This window comes from Hyperolius riggenbachi, chromosome 1 (genome assembly GCF_040937935.1).
Source record: "Hyperolius riggenbachi isolate aHypRig1 chromosome 1, aHypRig1.pri, whole genome shotgun sequence".
NCBI lineage: Eukaryota > Metazoa > Chordata > Amphibia > Anura > Hyperoliidae > Hyperolius > Hyperolius riggenbachi.
The window spans coordinates 612,386,826-612,406,205 of record NC_090646.1 but is presented as its reverse complement, the minus strand read 5'-3'; the positions used below and the strand labels follow the sequence as shown (position 1 = coordinate 612,406,205).

General features: G+C 47.9%; 1 protein-coding gene across 3 annotated transcripts in view; it reads left to right on the top strand.

The window, feature by feature from the left end:
- The window catches only part of THBS4 (thrombospondin 4), a 128,408-nt gene that overhangs the window by 69,066 nt on the left and 39,962 nt on the right, over nucleotides 1-19,380 (top strand). For all 3 annotated transcript variants that reach the window (XM_068250110.1, XM_068250121.1, XM_068250100.1), the window contains 2 exons: nucleotides 2,827-2,904; nucleotides 16,947-17,099. In XM_068250110.1, coding sequence (XP_068106211.1) covers nucleotides 2,827-2,904; nucleotides 16,947-17,099 — 231 coding nt within the window. The remainder of the gene's footprint in view (nucleotides 1-2,826; nucleotides 2,905-16,946; nucleotides 17,100-19,380) is intronic.

Sequence of the window (19,380 nt, the reverse complement as noted above, 5' to 3'; positions counted from 1 at the left end):
CATCAGCCAACTGCATATTACACAGCGTTGTACAGTAAATAAGGTTACAGACATTGATAATGGGGGTAACAGTCGACTCTATACAGACATAAGCAATAAGGTACAAAATACCACATAGACATCCCTAATGATCTATTCGAGGGAAGGTAAAGATTTTTCGAGGGTAAGGGAGTTTCAGCTACTGATTGGTATGAGGTTTAATTTTGGGTTCTTCTTTAATCTCCGGCTACACATCTCCCAGTGCTCTCATGGGCGGCATGGTGGTGTAGTGGTTACCGCTCTCGCCTTGTACCGCAGAGTCCCTGGTTCAAATCCCAGCCTGGGCACTATCTGCATGGAGTCTGTATGTTCTCCCTGTGTCTGTGTGGGTTTCCTCCGGGCACTTTGGTTTCCACCCACATGTCAAAAACATAAAGATAAGTTAATTGGCTTCCCCCTAAAAAGTGACCCTAGATGACAATACATAAACTGCACAATACATAGACATATGACTATGGTACGGATTAAATTGTTAGCCCCTCTGATACACACCATACAATTTACTGGCAGATTTACCTGCCAGATCGATTCCAACATGTCTGATCTGAATTCCAATCGATTTTTCAATTTTCAGATCATTTTTAATAATTTTTTTTAATTGATTTTTATAGAACTGAAGAAAAATCGATAAAAAAAACTCAAAAACAAGATTGGGAAATCGAAAAATCAATCAAAATTCAGATCAGACATGTTGGGAATAATCGATTTTGCTGGTGAATCTGCCAGAAAATTGTATGGTGTGTACCTAGCATAAGGGATAGTTAGTGACAAGACAATATACTCTGTACAGTGCTGTAGAAGATGTCGGCGCTATAGAAATACCAAATAATAATAATAATAATAAAAAAGTGCTGTTTGCTTACAGCTCCAGTGTCAGCATAGCTCAAAACTGCAAATTGATATCAGTTTGCTACAATATTAGCAAATGTAAGTGGATTACTTGCCTAATTATCTCCAACTAAAGCTCAGTGAAAGTGGAGAAACATTTTTTAGAACACAAAAATGGTGCTCATTTAAAGCTACCAAATAAATTCTAATAGGTCAGATTACGTTTGCAGTGCCCGTGCGAATCATCAGCAGAACTCTTCTGCATCTGTCATCTTATATGAGCGGCTGTGTGGTTTAATACACAGCAGACACAGATATACTGGAGATGTCTAGACCAATATAGGAAAAGCAAACAGGACATATCGTCATCTGTAAAATGATGGGGAAACCGCGGCGTTAAATAATATTTATGCGGAAGGCATCTATTCAGAGGATGATGAGGATGATAATGATGAAGGCTGTAAAAGCTCAAGTCACAATACTCACATTGCAGGAACCTCAGCAGACATCACCAATCAATCCCATGAAGTCACATGACCCCAGGAGCCTCTTTCCTGAGTATAGAGTTACCAGAACTGTCTGGTCCTCTCTGTGTTTCTAGGTTTGCGGTTAGATGGACAGCAGGCTGCATTAGCGATAATTACCCGACAGGAACCAATGCTGTTCCAACTGACTGAGATCAGTCACCAGCTAAGCATGTGTTCCTTCTAAATATTTACCCCTCCTTTTCCCTGGAAAATCCTGCAGAGGTATGAAAACAGATTACAGAATGCCGGTTAGCAGAAAAGTTGCAGGACGGTAAAAAGAAAAATAAATATGGGATCATCTTATAAAGGTGGTAATCTGTAGAAGAAAAGTGCTATTATGTTTAAAAAATAATAATTGAATTCATTAGAAGGTTCATTAGGAAAGTTTTCTCCCAGGAGATCATTTTCATCTTCTGCTTAAAATAATTTTTCAGCACTTTATAATTAACAAAAGTACCAAAAAGTAGGTGAGAAAGTACTGTCAAAATTATTTCGGAATATTTTCTTGCCTGCTGGGGGTTTAAAATGCATTTTATTGATAGAAAAAAAAGTATTGATAACAAAATATCACCTAGGAGAAAACGTGGAGAAAAAGTGAATTGGATCAGGCCCGTAATGAGAAGGTTTGATCTGAAAGGCGATGATACTCAAAGTGGTTTCCATCGAATGCGTTTTTTCACGTGTAGAAAAAGCCTGTTGCTTTTTTCCATACGTTGTGCATGTTACGTAAACAGGACTATTGACATGCACTGGATGTGGCAGAGCAATGACAGCATGTGCTACACTATGTCATCAACGCGCGCCTGTTTTCCAAACGGTAAAATTAACCTCTCACTCCTTCCTAACACTACCTTCCCCTCTCGGACAACTTATGCTTACCTACCTCTTTCCAGTGCCTAATACTAACCTCTCTTGTGTCTTGTCCTCCATCTAACGCTAACCTCCCCAATTTCCATGCTTAACAGTAACCTCTATGCCCCTCGGACGCCTAACACTAATCTCCACCCTCACTAGTGTCTATACCTAACTTCTCATCTGTGACCCCTAACTCTAAGGCCTCTCCGGAGCTGCACATGTCCCGATCGCAGAAATTGTACAACGCATGCATGGCAGCGCATATTGATTGGCAGCACTAATTGCCATTGCAATGGTAGGTATCATAGTGTGTGCGTTGCCCAGGTCAGTAATACATATGAATTTCAGGACCCAACTAGCTCAGCTTGTGACATTTTTATTCTGGGAATTCCACCTCATTTCCTTTATGTAATTTTTTGTTACTACTGGTTACTAATATACAGTAATACAATAATAAGTTATAATATGATAAGATATTATTTTCAAATTCAGTACAAATTGTAGAATTTCTAGAAGAGGTTATATCATTTTTCATGAATATGATGAAGTAATACAGGTGTTTTTTCCCCCCCTTTAGATCTGCCTCGATATCAATGAATGTGAAAATGGGAGAAATGGAGGGTGTGTAGAAAACTCCATCTGCACTAACAGTGTGGTGAGTCTCCTCATGAGTAACAGGCTACATTTCTACCACAAACTTAGATAACGTTCCTTTTACTGCAGAGCTGAGGTCCAGCAAGGAAAGCAGTCCAGCACATACCAGTAGTAAAAGCTTAGGTACTTATCCGTTAGCCGGGCGCATCCGGCAGGTGGCGCTAATTACTATTCCCCCTCCAGGCCGACATGGATAGTAGGGAAAGATGTAACTCTGGTGGAGTTTTGTCGCCACCTAGAGGATGCGCCCGGCTAACGGATAAGTACCAAAGCTTAAGTTTCTACTGTTTAAATGAAACTAAAATGTAGAGTTTAACTTGTGCAGCCCGGGGCCAGCACCTCATCCATTGTGTTCTCATGGCCAAGAGCGTTCTGTGCTTTCGTAGGTCATAAAATAATTGCAACTGCGCATCCGCCAAATTCTCCCAGCTATGGTTGCACTATCAAGGAGGCTCGCGGGCGGGGCCATGTGATTGAGAGCAGATTAAAATGGCGTAGGATGAGCCGCAGTGTTCTCCCTAGGCTCTTTTAGCCGGGTGCTCCACCCGGCTAGATTTGGTGACCACCCGGCTGTCATCGGCTCACCTCCTATGCTGTAAGCAGAGTTGCCTTGCATTTTCATCTCGCCCCACCCGGCTGCTTTTTCATGCCACCCGGCTACTATTTCATGCCACCCGGCTGGAAAAAAATTCTGGGGAGAACACAGCGCCTATACAAATGGCACCGCCATCCGGTATTCGCCATTAGTTAAATTATGTTGGCAAATATAATTTAACCTCCTTGCCACCTATAGCGGCATGGAGTAGGAACACTTAGGCAGGGGGGTTAGGGTTAGGCATGGGGTGGAGTGGTTAGGGTTATGCAGCAGAGGTGGGGTGGTTAGTGGAAGCCTCATTCACATTGGGTGCATTGAGAAATGTGTAAAAGCCCATTATAAAAAAACGCATGCATTTGTGCGAGTTTCAGTGTGTTGCGGTGCGCATTTTTAAAGAATGTTTTGCTTATTGTAGCAGTAGGAGTTGTCAATAAATAAAAAACAATGGTGCATGAGCCAGCCTGGGGCCCCGGGAACTCTCACTGCCCGGGGCCCCAGAACCAGCATCTGACACCATATGTGAGCGCAGCCAAGACCCTGGAGCTGCCACATCCAAGGCCTGTCTCCTACTGCTCTAAAACTTACCAAACACACAATTGGAGAACCTCACTCCCAAACAGTTCTCTGCTGCTTTATAAAGCCTGCAGGCTGCTTATAAGCCAATGAGAAGTGCACACATAATACACCTAGCTTGCAGTGATAATCAAGCAAAAGCTGAGCAAGTCAGCCAATTAGTAGGAGAGGGCTTCAGTTGCATATAGACAATGGCTATATGACCAGCAGGGGGCACCAGCGTGCAGGATATTCCCTCTCATCTGCCCCCCTCCTAACTAAACTGCATGGGATACTACAATAATTAAAAACAATGGTGCATGAGCCAGCCTGGGGCCCCGGGAACTCTCACTGCCCGGGGCCCCAGAACCAGCATCTGACACCATATGTGAGCGCAGCCAAGACCCTGGAGCTGCCACATCCAAGGCCTGTCTCCTACTGCTCTAAAACTTACCAAACACACAATTGGAGAACCTTACTCCCAAACAGTTCTCTGCTGCTTTGTAAAGCCTGCAGGCTGCTTATAAGCCAATGAGAAGTGCACACATAATACACCTAGCTTGCAGTGATAATCAAGCAAAAGCTGAGCAAGTCAGCCAATTAGTAGGAGAGGGCTTCAGTTGCATATAGACAATGGCTATATGACCAGCAGGGGGCACCAGCGTGCAGGATATTCCCTCTCATCTGCCCCCCTCCTAACTAAACTGCATGGGATACTACAATAATTAAAAACAATGGTGCATGAGCCAGCCTGGGGCCCCGGGAACTCTCACTGCCCGGGGCCCCAGAACCAGCATCTGACACCATATGTGAGCGCAGCCAAGACCCTGGAGCTGCCACATCCAAGGCCTGTCTCCTACTGCTCTAAAACTTACCAAACACAGTTGTCAATAAAGACTTGTTTTCAAATGGAAGTGTGAGGTTTTTTTAATCCAGGGGTAAAAAACTGCATGCATTTTTATGCGCTTGTATGCACTTCTATGCACTAAAAAAGTGCACCCATTCACTTGCATTGATGTGCGCTTTACAGCTAAATGCACAAATGCATGCAACACTACTTTTTTGTAATGCAGCTCAGTGCAGCGCATAGATGTGAACCAGGCACATTAATTACATGGGAAAAGCAATACCTTGCAGAACGCACAGTGCAATGCACTCTGAAAAGCGCACAAAAATGTACCTAGTGTGAACAGGGCCTTAGGCAGCAGGGGTTGAGCGTTTGGGGTTAGGCAGACGGGGTGGAGTGGTTAGGGTTAGGCATCTGGGGGATCTTGGGGTTAGGCAGCGGAGGTAAAGTGGTTACAGTTAAACAGCGAGGGTAGAGTAGTTAGGGTTAGGCTCCTGGGGGCTCCTATCGTTAGGCATAGGTAGAGGGGGAGGGTTCAGTGTGAGAGTAGGCAGAGGTGTAGGTATACATTACCTGGTCACGGCGATCGCATCTCTTCCACTTCCTAGTTAGTTTGCGCCGGTGTCCTGCAGCCAGCCAATCCCAATGCAGCTTCAGTCCCTACGTGGTGATTGGCTGGCAGCAGGACTCCTGCAGACTAACCAGGAAGTAGAGGAGAGAGGCGGTCACCTGGGACTAGGTTATGTATGATAGATGCCGGTAATGACAACTTGTTACTTAGGTTATTTAATGTTTTTGGGCGTTTCTAAAATGTTAAATAATCTTAGTAGCAAGATGTCATTTTCAGCATCACCCTGTGCCATTTTTTTGCAACCCTAGTTTTAAATGTATGCCATGTGACTAGAGATGGGAAGTTTCGGATCTTTTCAATGATTCGGATTATTCGAATCGGATCATTGAAAATATCCGGATCTTTGATCCGAATCTCGGATCATTTTACTAGGGAAGCATTCGGGGTGAAATGACTAGCAAGACAGGACTTTCCCTGCAGTGGACAGAGAAGGGGAGATGGTGGACACACAGAGAAGAGGAGAAGATAGACAGAGACGGGCAGGGAGTGGACAGAGAAGGGAAGAGGGACGAGCAGAGAGCAGAAATGTTTGTTTGCACACAATACCCACATGCTGCAATCATATGCTTTACATATATTTCACCTATATGCTCATCTGTGTACTTTGAATGCAAACGTCGCACAGTGAAAGAAAGCATTCCCCAAAGCATTCCCAGAAGTGAAGTGCAGCTGTTTAGAGCAGTGCAGGAGGATCATATTGCACAGCAATCACAGTGCCTGCCCTTCTAGCCCAGCACGCTGTCTGCAAAGTTACTGAGCTGAGCCAAAAGTTTCCAATTTGTTCACTGTGCACAACTACGGAACCGACAGCCTATAATGAGCAGCACATTATAGCCAGTATGTGTGCTCTACACATCTGGCAGTGGCACCCATGTCCCCTCTCTCTCATCTACCTGTCCCTGCAAGGCTGGCTTCCCTCCAACAGAGCGATCCATCTCTGCTGCTCTGCTTCCAGGACCCTGCTGCCCGCTGAGAGGGGGGCGTGCCGCTCCTGGCCCTGGCCCCTTTGCAAACCGATTCACTCATTTTGATGATTCGGATGATTTGACTCACAAAAGAGATTCGGAGCAAAGATCCGAATCGTTTATGATCCGGACAACACTACATGTGACTGGCTCAGTCTTCCAGCTTTTGGAGGAGTACAGCAGCTGAATGGAACAGAGCGGAATGACAGTGAGAGACCAGGAGGACTACACAAGGCTGGGCACATTACTTTAGCTTTAGGTACCTTTAAAGTGTACCAGAGCTCCCGAAAAGAAAAAGTTTTATACATACCTGGGCCCTCCTCCAGCCCCATAAGCTCGCATCGCTCCCACGCCGCCGTCCTCCTCTGCTCGCAGCTCCGGTAGCGGGTCCTGTCACTTCAGCAAGTCAGGGCCAGTCTACGCAGGAGACGTATGCCCTCTACATATCTCTCCAGTGGCTGCTGGAGAGATACGTAAACAGCGCACTTCTGGTCAGACTGGCTCCGACTGACGAAAGTGACGGGACCCAGTATCGGAGCTGCGAGCAGAGGAGGACGGCGGCGTGGGAGCGATCCGAGCTTATGGGGCTGGAGGAGGCCCCAGGTATGTATAAAATGTTTTCTTTTCGGGAGCTCTGGTTTACTTTAAAGAGAACCCGAGGTGGGTTTGAAGAATATTATCTGCATACAGAGGCTGGATCTGCCTATACAGCCTAGCCTCTGTTGCTATCCCAAACCCCACTAAGGTCCCCCTGCACTCTGCAATCCCTCATAAATCACAGCCATGCTGCTGACAAACAGCTTGTCAGAGCTGGCTGTGTTTATCTCTATAGTGTCAGTCTGCTGATCTCCCCGCCTCCTGCAGAACTCCAGTCCCCGCCTGCATCCCTTCCCTCCCTGCTGATTGGAGGGAAGGGACGGGGGCAGGGACCGGAGCTATGCAGGAGGCGGGGGAGCAGCTGAGACTGACACTACAGATGTAAACACAGCCTCACAGCATGGCTGTGATTTATGAGGGATTGCAGAGTGCAGGGGGACCTTAGTGGGGTTTGGGATAGCAACAGAGGCTGGGCTGTATAGGCAGATCCAGCCTCTGTATGCAGATAACATTCTTTAAACACACCTCGGGTTCTCTTTAAGCCATTATTTTAAATGTATTTGTCAGTAAAACATGAAGAATTTGGTTTTGAAGGCAAATAAGAGGACTGTTAAGTTTGTAATAGTTATTTCCTTTTAAAAATGACAGTTGCCTGGCTGTTGTGGTGTCATTTATTTTTGAGTCCCACACCTGGGACCAGCATGCAGTTATCGGAGTTAAAACATGATCAGAAAATATGATCGCAGTACGGCTTCTACGTCAGGAAGGAGATGAAAAATGATCTAGGAGAAAAAGTGAATTGAATAAGTGCAATAGCTAAAGATAATTCTCTGAGTATGTATGTACCCAGAGGCGTATCTAAAGGGGTGCAGAATGGCTCACCACAACACCATGGGCGACATGCCTGCTCTTGTGCTGTGCTGCCATGGCTGCTCCAGTATCTCCCTGTCACTCAAACCTCAGATTAGATTAATTCTGTTATCCGGGGAACATGGTTACTTAATTTATGCATGCAGGGCACACTTGGCTTAGTGATAGAAAAGAGGGCAGAGAGGGAATAAGAAGAGATCTCTCCAAAAAAGTAACTTCAGCAATATCCCAAGCCATAAAGCACAGGCAACCATAACACATATATGCAAGAAGGTATGCTGTTTTTAGAGTGTAAGGCCCCGTTCACACTTGCGGTTTTGCAAAAACCGCACCGGATGTCCGGACCGCACCGGAGCCGGATCGGACCTGAACCGTACGGTTCCTTTCCGGATCCGGTCCGGATCCGGTCCGTTTGCATACGGTTTCCGTGCGGTATGAACACGGTTGCGGTCCGGATCCGGATTCTTAAAGAGATAACAACCTGTATAAATACCTGGGGTTCTGGGAGGTCAGCAGAAGCTCTGGGGTCATTGTTGGAGACAGCTGGACGTGTGGAGACCATCCTTGGATACAGAGACAGCAGTTGGGACCATGGATCCAGTCATTTTTTACGCTTATTACCTGGGAATTCTCTCCTTCCTGTTGTTTACCTACTACTATGTGGGGAGAAGGCGTGCTCCTCGCAGGAGATGGTGGGTGCACCCTCTACTAGCCAGGAGGCAGAGGAAGGGAGAGTTCCAGGCCCTCTACCGGGACCTCAGACGACACCCACAGAAGTTCTACAGCTACACTCGGATGTCTATTCCCCTGTAAGTATATAGGCCTAAATACACCAACCCCCACCATTCCTAAACACCCCACCCTCACCCCCACAACACCTCATCCCTGTATACCTAGCTAAACACACCACCCTGACCCCCACACCCCTGTATACCTAGCTATACACTACACCCCCACCCTCCACAACACTCCCAAACCTCTGTAAACACACCTCCCCCATCCTCCACCCAACACCTTGTCCCACAACATACTTTACAGCTTCTTCCTTTACATCTCCTGACAGGTTTGATACCCTTTTGGAGATGGTGAAGGATGACCTTAGGAAGAAGGATACCACGTTCAGGAGAGCAGTCACACCACAAGAACAACTACTCATCACACTGAGGTATGTAAAAACAAATTTTTTTATTGCAAAAACAACCACTTTCCAACATGGAAACATTCTTCCAACATGGAAGACAAAAAAATAACATATCTATGGTATAGCCCGGTCAGTTTTAAGGAACACCAACCACCAACTTTGTGCTGGAAGAGTTGTAGGGCATAGCTGCCCAAGTGTCTTTCGGGGACACCAGGCCCTAAAATTGAAGTGCTTCAAAAACCTAACCACTGGCACATGACCCTCTGAGCCATGGATGAAGGACACAGGGCAGTGAAAAGGCTAGGCCTCTCACCGACCAGTCAAGGTGTCCTTCATCCATGGCTCCAAGGGTCTTGTGCAAGTGGTTAGGAACAAGAACAAAGTGAGGAGCAAGAGGAACCGATGGCAGAGGTGCATGACTACAGGTGCAGTGCAACAGGCACAAGGTTGTGACCCAGGTAGTGTCTTTCGGGGACACCAGGCCCTAAAATTGAAGTGCTTCAAAAACCTAACCACTGGCACATGACCCTCTGAGCCATGGATGAAGGACACAGGGCAGTGAAAAGGCTAGGCCTCTCACCGACCAGTCAAGGTGTCCTTCATCCATGGCTCCAAGGGTCTTGTGCAAGTGGTTAGGAACAAGAACAAAGTGAGGAGCAAGAGGAACCGATGGCAGAGGTGCATGACTACAGGTGCAGTGCAACAGGCACAAGGTTGTGACCCAGGTAGTGTCTTTCGGGGACACCAGGCCCTAAAATTGAAGTGCTTCAAAAACCTAACCACTGGCACATGACCCTCTGAGCCATGGATGAAGGACACAGGGCAGTGAAAAGGCTAGGCCTCTCACCGACCAGTCAAGGTGTCCTTCATCCATGGCTCCAAGGGTCTTGTGCAAGTGGTTAGGAACAAGAACAAAGTGAGGAGCAAGAGGAACCGATGGCAGAGGTGCATGACTACAGGTGCAGTGCAACAGGCACAAGGTTGTGACCCAGGTAGTGTCTTTCGGGGACACCAGGCCCTAAAGTTGAAGTGCTTCAAAAACCTAACCACTGGCACATGACCCTCTGAGCCATGGATGAAGGACACAGGGCAGTGAAAAGGCTAGGCCTCTCACCGACCAGTCAAGGTGTCCTTCATCCATGGCTCCAAGGGTCTTGTGCAAGTGGTTAGGAACAAGAACAAAGTGAGGAGCAAGAGGAACCGATGGCAGAGGTGCATGACTACAGGTGCAGTGCAACAGGCACAAGGTTGTGACCCAGGTAGTGTCTTTCGGGGACACCAGGCCCTAAAATTGAAGTGCTTCAAAAACCTAACCACTGGCACATGACCCTCTGAGCCATGGATGAAGGACACAGGGCAGTGAAAAGGCTAGGCCTCTCACCGACCAGTCAAGGTGTCCTTCATCCATGGCTCCAAGGGTCTTGTGCAAGTGGTTAGGAACAAGAACAAAGTGAGGAGCAAGAGGAACCGATGGCAGAGGTGCATGACTACAGGTGCAGTGCAACAGGCACAAGGTTGTGACCCAGGTAGTGTCTTTCGGGGACACCAGGCCCTAAAGTTGAAGTGCTTCAAAAACCTAACCACTGGCACATGACCCTCTGAGCCATGGATGAAGGACACAGGGCAGTGAAAAGGCTAGGCCTCTCACCGACCAGTCAAGGTGTCCTTCATCCATGGCTCCAAGGGTCTTGTGCAAGTGGTTAGGAACAAGAACAAAGTGAGGAGCAAGAGGAACCGATGGCAGAGGTGCATGACTACAGGTGCAGTGCAACAGGCACAAGGTTGTGACCCAGGTAGTGTCTTTCGGGGACACCAGGCCCTAAAGTTGAAGTGCTTCAAAAACCTAACCACTGGCACATGACCCTCTGAGCCATGGATGAAGGACACAGGTCAGTGAAAAGGCTAGGCCTCTCATCGACCAGTCAAGGTGTCCTTCATCCATGGCTCCAAGGGTCTTGTGCAAGTGGTTAGGATCAACAAAGTAAGGAACAAGAGGAATCAAAGGCACAGGTGCAGGACTACAGGTGCTGTGCAACAGGCACAAGGTTGTGACCCAGGTAGTGTCTTTCGGGGACACCAGGCCCTAAATTATTAGTGCTTCTAAAACCTAACGACTGGCACAGGACCCTCTGAGCCATGGATGAAGGACACAGGTCAGTGAAAAGGCTAGGCCTCTCACCGACCAGTGAAGGTGTCCTTCACCCATGGCTCCAAGGGTCTTGTGCAAGTGATTAGGATCAACAAAGTAAGGAACAAGAGGAATCAAAGGCACAGGTGCAGGACTACAGGTGCAGTGCAACAGGCACAAGGTTGTGACCCAGGTAGTGTCTTTCGGGGACACCAGGCCCTAAAGTTCAAGTCCAGCTAAACCAAAAGTTAAAAAGCCCTGTGATGGTATCCTTCCTCCGAGGATCGGAGGTATTCAGAGGAGCATGTCCAGGAACAATTTTACTTTTTTTTTCAAATTGTATCGGCACCACTACTAGAAAAGGTGGGAGTTGCTGCCTGGAAATCTGGACTCTCTTGGGTGCTGGTCGTGGATGAGCTGGACCCTGACAGCGGTGGCCCATATTGACTGCCTCTGTAGCCGGTGTACATCTGTGATGATTGCCAGGTGGGCACCGCTGTTGGTTGTGGGGGTCTAAAAATTGGTGGTTGCAATAATGGCGTGTCCATGTGCTGTTTAATCACCTCCAGCAAATTGGAATGGCACGCCATCAGGTTTTGTGAAGGCACCTTTTCTAGATATGGTATTAGAGACATCACAGTGTGAAAACACGGGTGTGCCTGCAATTTCAGTAGTTCCTTGCTTTGTTGATGCATTTGCTGCATCATGTTCTGCAGCTGGCCCACCGACTGATGATGCTGCGCACGCAGTTGGTCGATTTCTCCTCTGTGCATCTCATGCATCATTTTAAGCTCGTCCCTGTAGTGCCCATGTACAGCGTCGAGCTCACATTGCAGTGTAGTGATGTGGGACTTGTACTGCTCCATGATATGGCCCCTGTCCTCATCTTGCAACTGCCGGGTTATGAGAGTTTGGTGGCTCTGAAGAATCCCGAGAAGTCCGGAGACAGCCCCGGACATCTCGGACTCTGTCTCTCTCCTTGTTGGGGGGAGGGTACCTCGACGCCTCACTGGTGTGGTGGTCCTCACTGGTGGTGTGGCAGCATCTTCCCGTCCTCTGGCCTGTGTCGGGGTTGCCCTGCGCGCTGGTTGTGCTGCAGTCTCTCGGTGCTCCTCACTTTGTTCTTGTTCCCCTGGAGCTTCCATAGCGGTCGATTGTGGAGGTTCAGCTTCTTCCACACTCGGTCCTGCAACCTCAACATCCAAGCTCTCTTCTGCCAAGTCATCATCAAAGGACGGAGTTGTGATTAAGGACTCCCTCCTCCTACTCCTCGCCTCGGGGCAATAGGTTACATCGGCGACGTCATCATCCACCAAGCTCTCCTCACTGCTGAACCGTGCCTCCTGGGTCGGTTCCTCTTGCTCCAAATTGTCTTCAGTCCTGTAGATAAAAAAAATATTTATTGGTGTGCCAAACAGCATGTGGCGTCAATTCACAGAGCTAGCAAACACTAGCAATCACTTTATCACCCGTTTCTACCCAACATTTGATAAAGCTTGTGAGAAAAGTTCGCTAGCCATGGGAATTGAGGCCATAGCAATACATGGCCGAAGTCATGTGAGCTCTCAGTTCCTGCCCACAGTAGTGGTACTTACAGTCTAGGTTCCAGGCTTGCATTGATGAAAGACAATTGCTTGGCAAATTGGTAGTCTTTTTGTCGCCTTCCCCCGCCACTGCCACTTCGTTCGGCAAGTTTTTTCTTCCGTAGCCATTTCACATATGCATCCCGTATATTGCGCCACCTTGTCTTGTACCTTTCTCCTGTAACGACATGAAAAATTGATTTCGATTATTTCTCTTGTAGGTACATCGCAACTGGACAAACATATACATCGCTACATGTCACATTTCGTATTGGGAAGAGCACGGTGGCAGGCATCGTCGTGAGGACTTCGAGGATCCTTTGGACGCGACTGAGGGCCAGATACATGCCTGTGCCGGACACCACGAAATGGGAGGAGATCGCCCAGGGCTTCTGGACCGAGTGCAAGTTTCCTAATTGTGTTGGCGCACTGGATGGGAAACACATCCGGATTCAGAAACCCGTGGGGAGTGGCAGCCATTATTTCAACTATAAAAAATACTTCAGCATTGTTCTAATGGCAGTGGCAGATGCGGACTACAAGTTTGTGTACGTGGATGTGGGGTCGTACGGTAGTTCCAATGACTCTGGAATTTTCCAGCGTACGACCCTTTGCCGGCTGATGGAGGAAGGCAGACTGCGTCTCCCCCGTGACAGACCCTGGCCTGGGACAAGGGCACCGGCCTACCCCTATGTGTTTGTGGGGGACGAGGCCTTCGCCCTGTCCGACCATGTAATGCGTCCGTACCCAGACAGGGGACTTGATGCCAGCCAGCTACACTTCAATGCTCGTTTGAGCCGTGCAAGGAGAATGGTGGAGTGCACATTTGGGATCCTGGTGTCAAAGTGGAGGGTGTTCCACACGCCCATGCTGCTGAAACCGGGCAACGCAGTTGTCGTGGTGAAGGCAGCATGCATCCTCCACAACTTTGTGCGGCAGGAGGAAAGAGAGACTCCTGAACCCCCGAATGTGCTTCCACTAATGCCCCTGCGGAGGTATGCAACCAGACCAAGGGTAGTGTCACTGCGGAACAGGGACCAACTGAGACTTTATTTTACCACACCACCTGGACGAGGGTGAATGTTTGGTTTTTAATATGTTTTGTTGAAATGTGTTTATTTTGGAGTTTCAAGTTTGAGTGATTTTAAATGTATTAATTTTTTACAATAAATTGATGTATAATAATTGGTCATTGTGTATGTTTTATGTGCACAGGTGGGGTACATCGCAGGTGGGTGGGATACATCACAGGTGGGATACATCACAGGTGGGGTAGAGGTGGGTGGGATACATCACAGGTGGGGTAGAGGTGGGTGGGATACATCACAGGTGGGGTAGAGGTGGGTGGGATACATCACAGGTGGGGTAGAGGTGGGTGGGATACATCACAGGTGGGGTAGAGGTGGGTGGGATACATCACAGGTGGGATACATCACAGGTGGGGTACAGGTGGGTGTGATACATCACAGGTGGGTGGGATACAGCACAGGTGGGGTACAGGTGGGTGGGATACATCACAGGTGGGATACATCACAGGTGGGGTACAGGTGGGTGGGATACATCACAGGTGGGGTAGAGGTGGGTGGGATACATCACAGGTGGGGTAGAGGTGGGTGGGATACATCACAGGTGGGATACATCACAGGTGGGATACATCACAGGTGGGGTACAGGTGGGTGTGATACATCACAGGTGGGTGGGATACAGTACAGGTGGGTGGGATACATCACAGGTGGGATACATCACAGGTGGGGTACAGGTGGGTGGGATACATCACAGGTGGGGTAGAGGTGGGTGGGATACATCACAGGTGGGGTAGAGGTGGGTGGGATACATCACAGGTGGGATACATCACAGGTGGGGTACATCACAGGTGGGGTACAGGTGGGTGTGATACATCACAGGTGGGTGGGATACAGCACAGGTGGGATACACCACAGGTGGGATACATCACAGGTGGGGTACAGGTGGGTGTGATACATCACAGGTGGGTGGGATACAGCACAGGTGGGGTACAGGTGGGTGGGATACATCACAGGTGGGATACATCACAGGTGGGGGGGATACATCACAGGTGGGGTAGAGGTGGGTGGGATACATCACAGGTGGGGTACTGGTGGGTGGGATACATCACAGGTGGGATACATCACAGGTGGGGTACAGGTGGGTGGGATACATCACAGGTGGGTGGGAAACAGCACAGGTGGGGTACAGGTGGGTGGGATACATCACAGGTGGGATACATCACAGGTGGGGTACAGGTGGGTGGGATACATCACAGGTGGGATACATCACAGGTGGGGTACAGGTGGGTGGGATACATCACAGGTGGGGTACAGGTGGGTGGGGAACAGGTGGGTGGGCCACGGGTGGGTGGGCAACACGTGGGTGACACAAATCCATAGCAAAAGTTGAATACATCACAAGCTTAAACCACAAGCCCCCCCCAAAAAACTTCTAGTCAACATACCCTCTGTGCCTTGCTGTCTCTTGCTCAAGTTCTCAAAGTCCTCCACATACAGCTTGGCAATTTTTTTCCACAGGCCTCTGCATTTTTTGATGTTGCTGTGGTCCGCATCCCCCTTGTCCCACAGGGCTGGTACCTGCTGCACCTGTAGGATGAGGTCTTCTGATGTGTAGGGCCTCACCCCCTCGCTATCAGACAGATCCTGCTCCATATTGCTGCCAAAGAGCTCCAGCATGAAGTCACTGCTGCTCCACTCTGTGAACGCTGGTGCCATGTGGTCCCCATCCAAAATGGCCACCATACCATAGAGTCAGCATAGGAAGTGTGGTACAACATCCGGTTTTTATAGCCAGTGTGTTGTGCGCTCTCCGGTTCTCATTGGTTTCCATTGGCCGGATGCAACATTCCGGCTCCGGTCCGGATACGTCAGCCGGACCAGCCGGACCAAAAAATAGCGCATGTTGGAACGGACGCCGGAGTCCGGATCCGGTCCGGCTCCGGTCCGGACGAAACGGACGCATGTGAACGGTCGCATAGACTTTCATTGCTATGCCGTGCGTCCGTTTCGTCCGGTCCGCATGCGGTCCGGCTCCGGCACGGCTCCGGCACGGCGATTCCGGATAGCAACCGCTAATGTGAACCGGGCCTAAGAGGGCTTTGACCGGGGGGGGGGGGGGGGGGAGCTGGGGGGGGGAAGTTTCAGTGTTTGCCCATAGGCTCTATTTTACCTAGATACACCCCTGTATGTACCTCATAGCAGGGCAGTATATTTCCACTATGCCCAATCACTATTTTCATAATTTAACAATTGACTTTGGTGGGCAGACTCTACTAGTTAATCAAAACAATAGGATCTGGTACAAATTAATCAAATCCCTCCATGTGTGGATGATTTAAAGGAACTGGCGTGAATAAAAATAATGTAATGAATAAAATCATTTTTTTTTACAATATTCATTTATAGATTATTTAGTCAGTGTTTGCCGATTGTAAAAGCTTTCCTCTTCCAGATTTTTATCCTGAAATGTATCCCTGGTGGTGACCTCTTTAGTTCTGCCGGGTGATCTGGGCAGAATGTTTGTTACTGAGAGTCCTATGCAAAGATGTAGATATTGCTTGCTTGGCAGTGGGAACAGCCGCTATTTCCCACAATGCAACAAGGTTCACAGACCGCAAACTGTCATGGCCATGGTCATGACATCACATTGTGGGAGGGGTTTCACAATATCAACCATACAGACCCCCCTGATGATCTATTTGAGAAGAGAAAAATATTTCTCATGGGAAAGGGGGTATCAGCTACTGATTGGGATGAAGTTCAAACCTTGGTTACAGTTCCTCTTTAAGCAGTCACCATTAGGGATGATCACAGACATGCAAATTATTCTGAGTTGATGCAAATAGATGCAAATATATGCAGCTTGAAAATGGACCAATCAATTTAAACCTAGGTTTAAATTGATTGGTCCATTTTCAAACTGCATACATTTGCATAAACATTTGCATAATTTCGGAACAATTTGCATCTCATTGATCGTCCCTAGTCACCATGAACTACTAGATCTTTGGCAGGCTATTATCCAGTGGCTGCCCAGATGCACAGGGCACTGGTATTCCCAATCTGTTGGTGATGGGTAATAAAACATTTGACTTCTGTTTAATCACAGGGCTCTTTCCGCTGTGGAGCGTGCAACGCAGGCTATGTTGGAGACCAGAGCAAAGGCTGTAAAGCTGAGAAGAGCTGCCATAACCGAGCACAGAACCCCTGCCACATCAACGCTCAGTGCATCGAGGAGCGAGGCGGAGACATCACCTGCATTGTGAGTGCAACAACATAGGTTGATTGGAAAAGGCTGCTCTTTTTATCAGTGGAGTGAGGGTGGAGGGATGACGGAGCATTGTCTACATAGTTTCATACCTGGTCTGTGTAAAGCTAGCAGTGGCAGCATTTCGATTAATTTTCTGCTAAAATATGATGATAAATCATGTGGTGCACTGGAGTAAAACCCACACTGTATTCCCACATTGATTCCGAACAAGAAAGCCGACATCTTCCGCAGCGCGGTTCAGAGTAGATATAGTCTATTCACTTAAAGAGAATCTGTATTGTTAAAATCGCTCAAAAGTAAACATACCAGTGCGTTAGGGGACATCTCCTATTACCCTCTGTCACAATTTCGCCGCTCCTCGCCGCATTAAAAGTGGTTAAAAACAGTTTTTAAAAGTTTGTTTGTAAACAAACAAAATGGCCACCAAAACAGTAAGTAGGTTGATGTACAGTATGTCCACACATAGAAAATACATCCATACATAAGCAGGCTGTATACAGCATTCCTTTTGAATCCCAAGAGATCATTTGTGTGTTTCTTCCCCCCCTGCAGTTCTCATGCACTGAAGTTTCAGGCTGCTCTTTTCTTCCTGCAAACAGCTTTGCCCTTGTTTGTAATTCCTCAGTATGTGAAAGCCCAGCCAGCTCAGAGGACGATTTATCCAGCTGATTAGAGAAGCTTCTCTCTTCTCTCTTATCTAAATAACACACAGGCAGTGTGCATAGAGGGGCCAGGAAGGGTGAGTTCATAGCAGAACCACAACACTGAAGAACTTGGCAGCCTTCCAGACACAGGCCGACAAGTCTGACAGGGGAAAGATACATTGATTTATTACAGAGACTGTCATAGTAGAAAGTGCTGCAGTAAGCCAGAACACATTAGAATAGCTTTTGGAACTTGTAGGATGATAAAAAACAGGATGCAATTTTTGTTACGGAGTTTCTTTAACTGTCCCTCAGAGGGGCTCACCATCTAATCCCTACCATATGTCTATGTATGTAGTGTAATGTACGTGTAGTGTATGCATCATAATCTAGGGCGAATTTAGGGGGAAGCCGATTAACTAATCTGTATGTTTTGGGGATGTGGGAGGAAACCGGAGTGCCTGGAGGAAACCCACGCTGACACGGGGAGAACACATATTCCTTGCAGATATTGCCCTGGCTGGAATTCGTACCATGGACCCAGCACTGCAACGCAAGAGCAATAACCACGACCTCACCGTGCTACTGCATGCATTAAAATGGCCAGGTTTACAGTGGTTGCATAATGCACGTGTATCAGTCGCGTTGCTAAGGAAACAAGGAGTGAGCGTAGCGTGCACAGCGGCTGCTAATTGTTTTTTGACGAGCACTGCTGAAGCAGCGCTTGTTTGTGAATCAAACTCTGTGTGGTGCCTCATGACTGACAGCAAAGCACATAGGGCTTCATTCACTAAACCCTGATAACTCACATCACAGCCACGCTAGCGGTTTCGCATAAAAACGCTAGCGCGGCCGTGATATGAATTATCACGGTTTAGTGAATCAAGCCCATAGTGTGAATGAATAAAATTGTTTATTCTTTACAATATTCAGTCAGGGCAGTGAATTTTGGGCGCACAGTGAACCTGGTATTTTGAGCGCTGCCGTGGCACACAATGTAGCGGCTAGGGCAGCGCCAGGAGGGTAATATGGGCACCGGATTTTGCCTATATAGCCTAACTCCATCTTGTGGAGCGCATGTAGACACCAGGGGAGACGGATCATCCACAAGGCAAATCTAGGCAGTTGCCTAGGGCCTGCAGAGAGTCTAGGGGACTAGTGTATGCTAGCCCCTACCAAATCTAACTAAAAAAAAGCCAGGTGACCATCAGTGGAGGGCAAAAACTGCTATCTTGCCAAGAGCACCATTGCATCTTAATCCATTTCTGGATCCCAGAGTTCGGGCTGGAACCCACAGGAGCGCTTTTGGCAGCGTTTTGGCAGCACTGCGATACGCTAGCAGTTTGCCAAAACGCTGGGCTAATGTTAATGGATGGGGCAACTTCCACAGGAGCGTTTGCGTTTCTCAGAAACGCAAACGCAGGACATGCAGCATTTTGGGAGCGTTAGCGCTTCAATGCAAAGTATTGAAACGCTAGCAGAAACGCTCAGCAAAACCTAAACTGAGCGGTTCTTCTAGCGTTTTGCGGTTCAGCACACTGTAACAAAATTAAAAATTATTCACAGGACCAATCAGGATAAAAACGCGAAACGCAAAACGCTACACAACCGCTGAGGAAAAAAATACA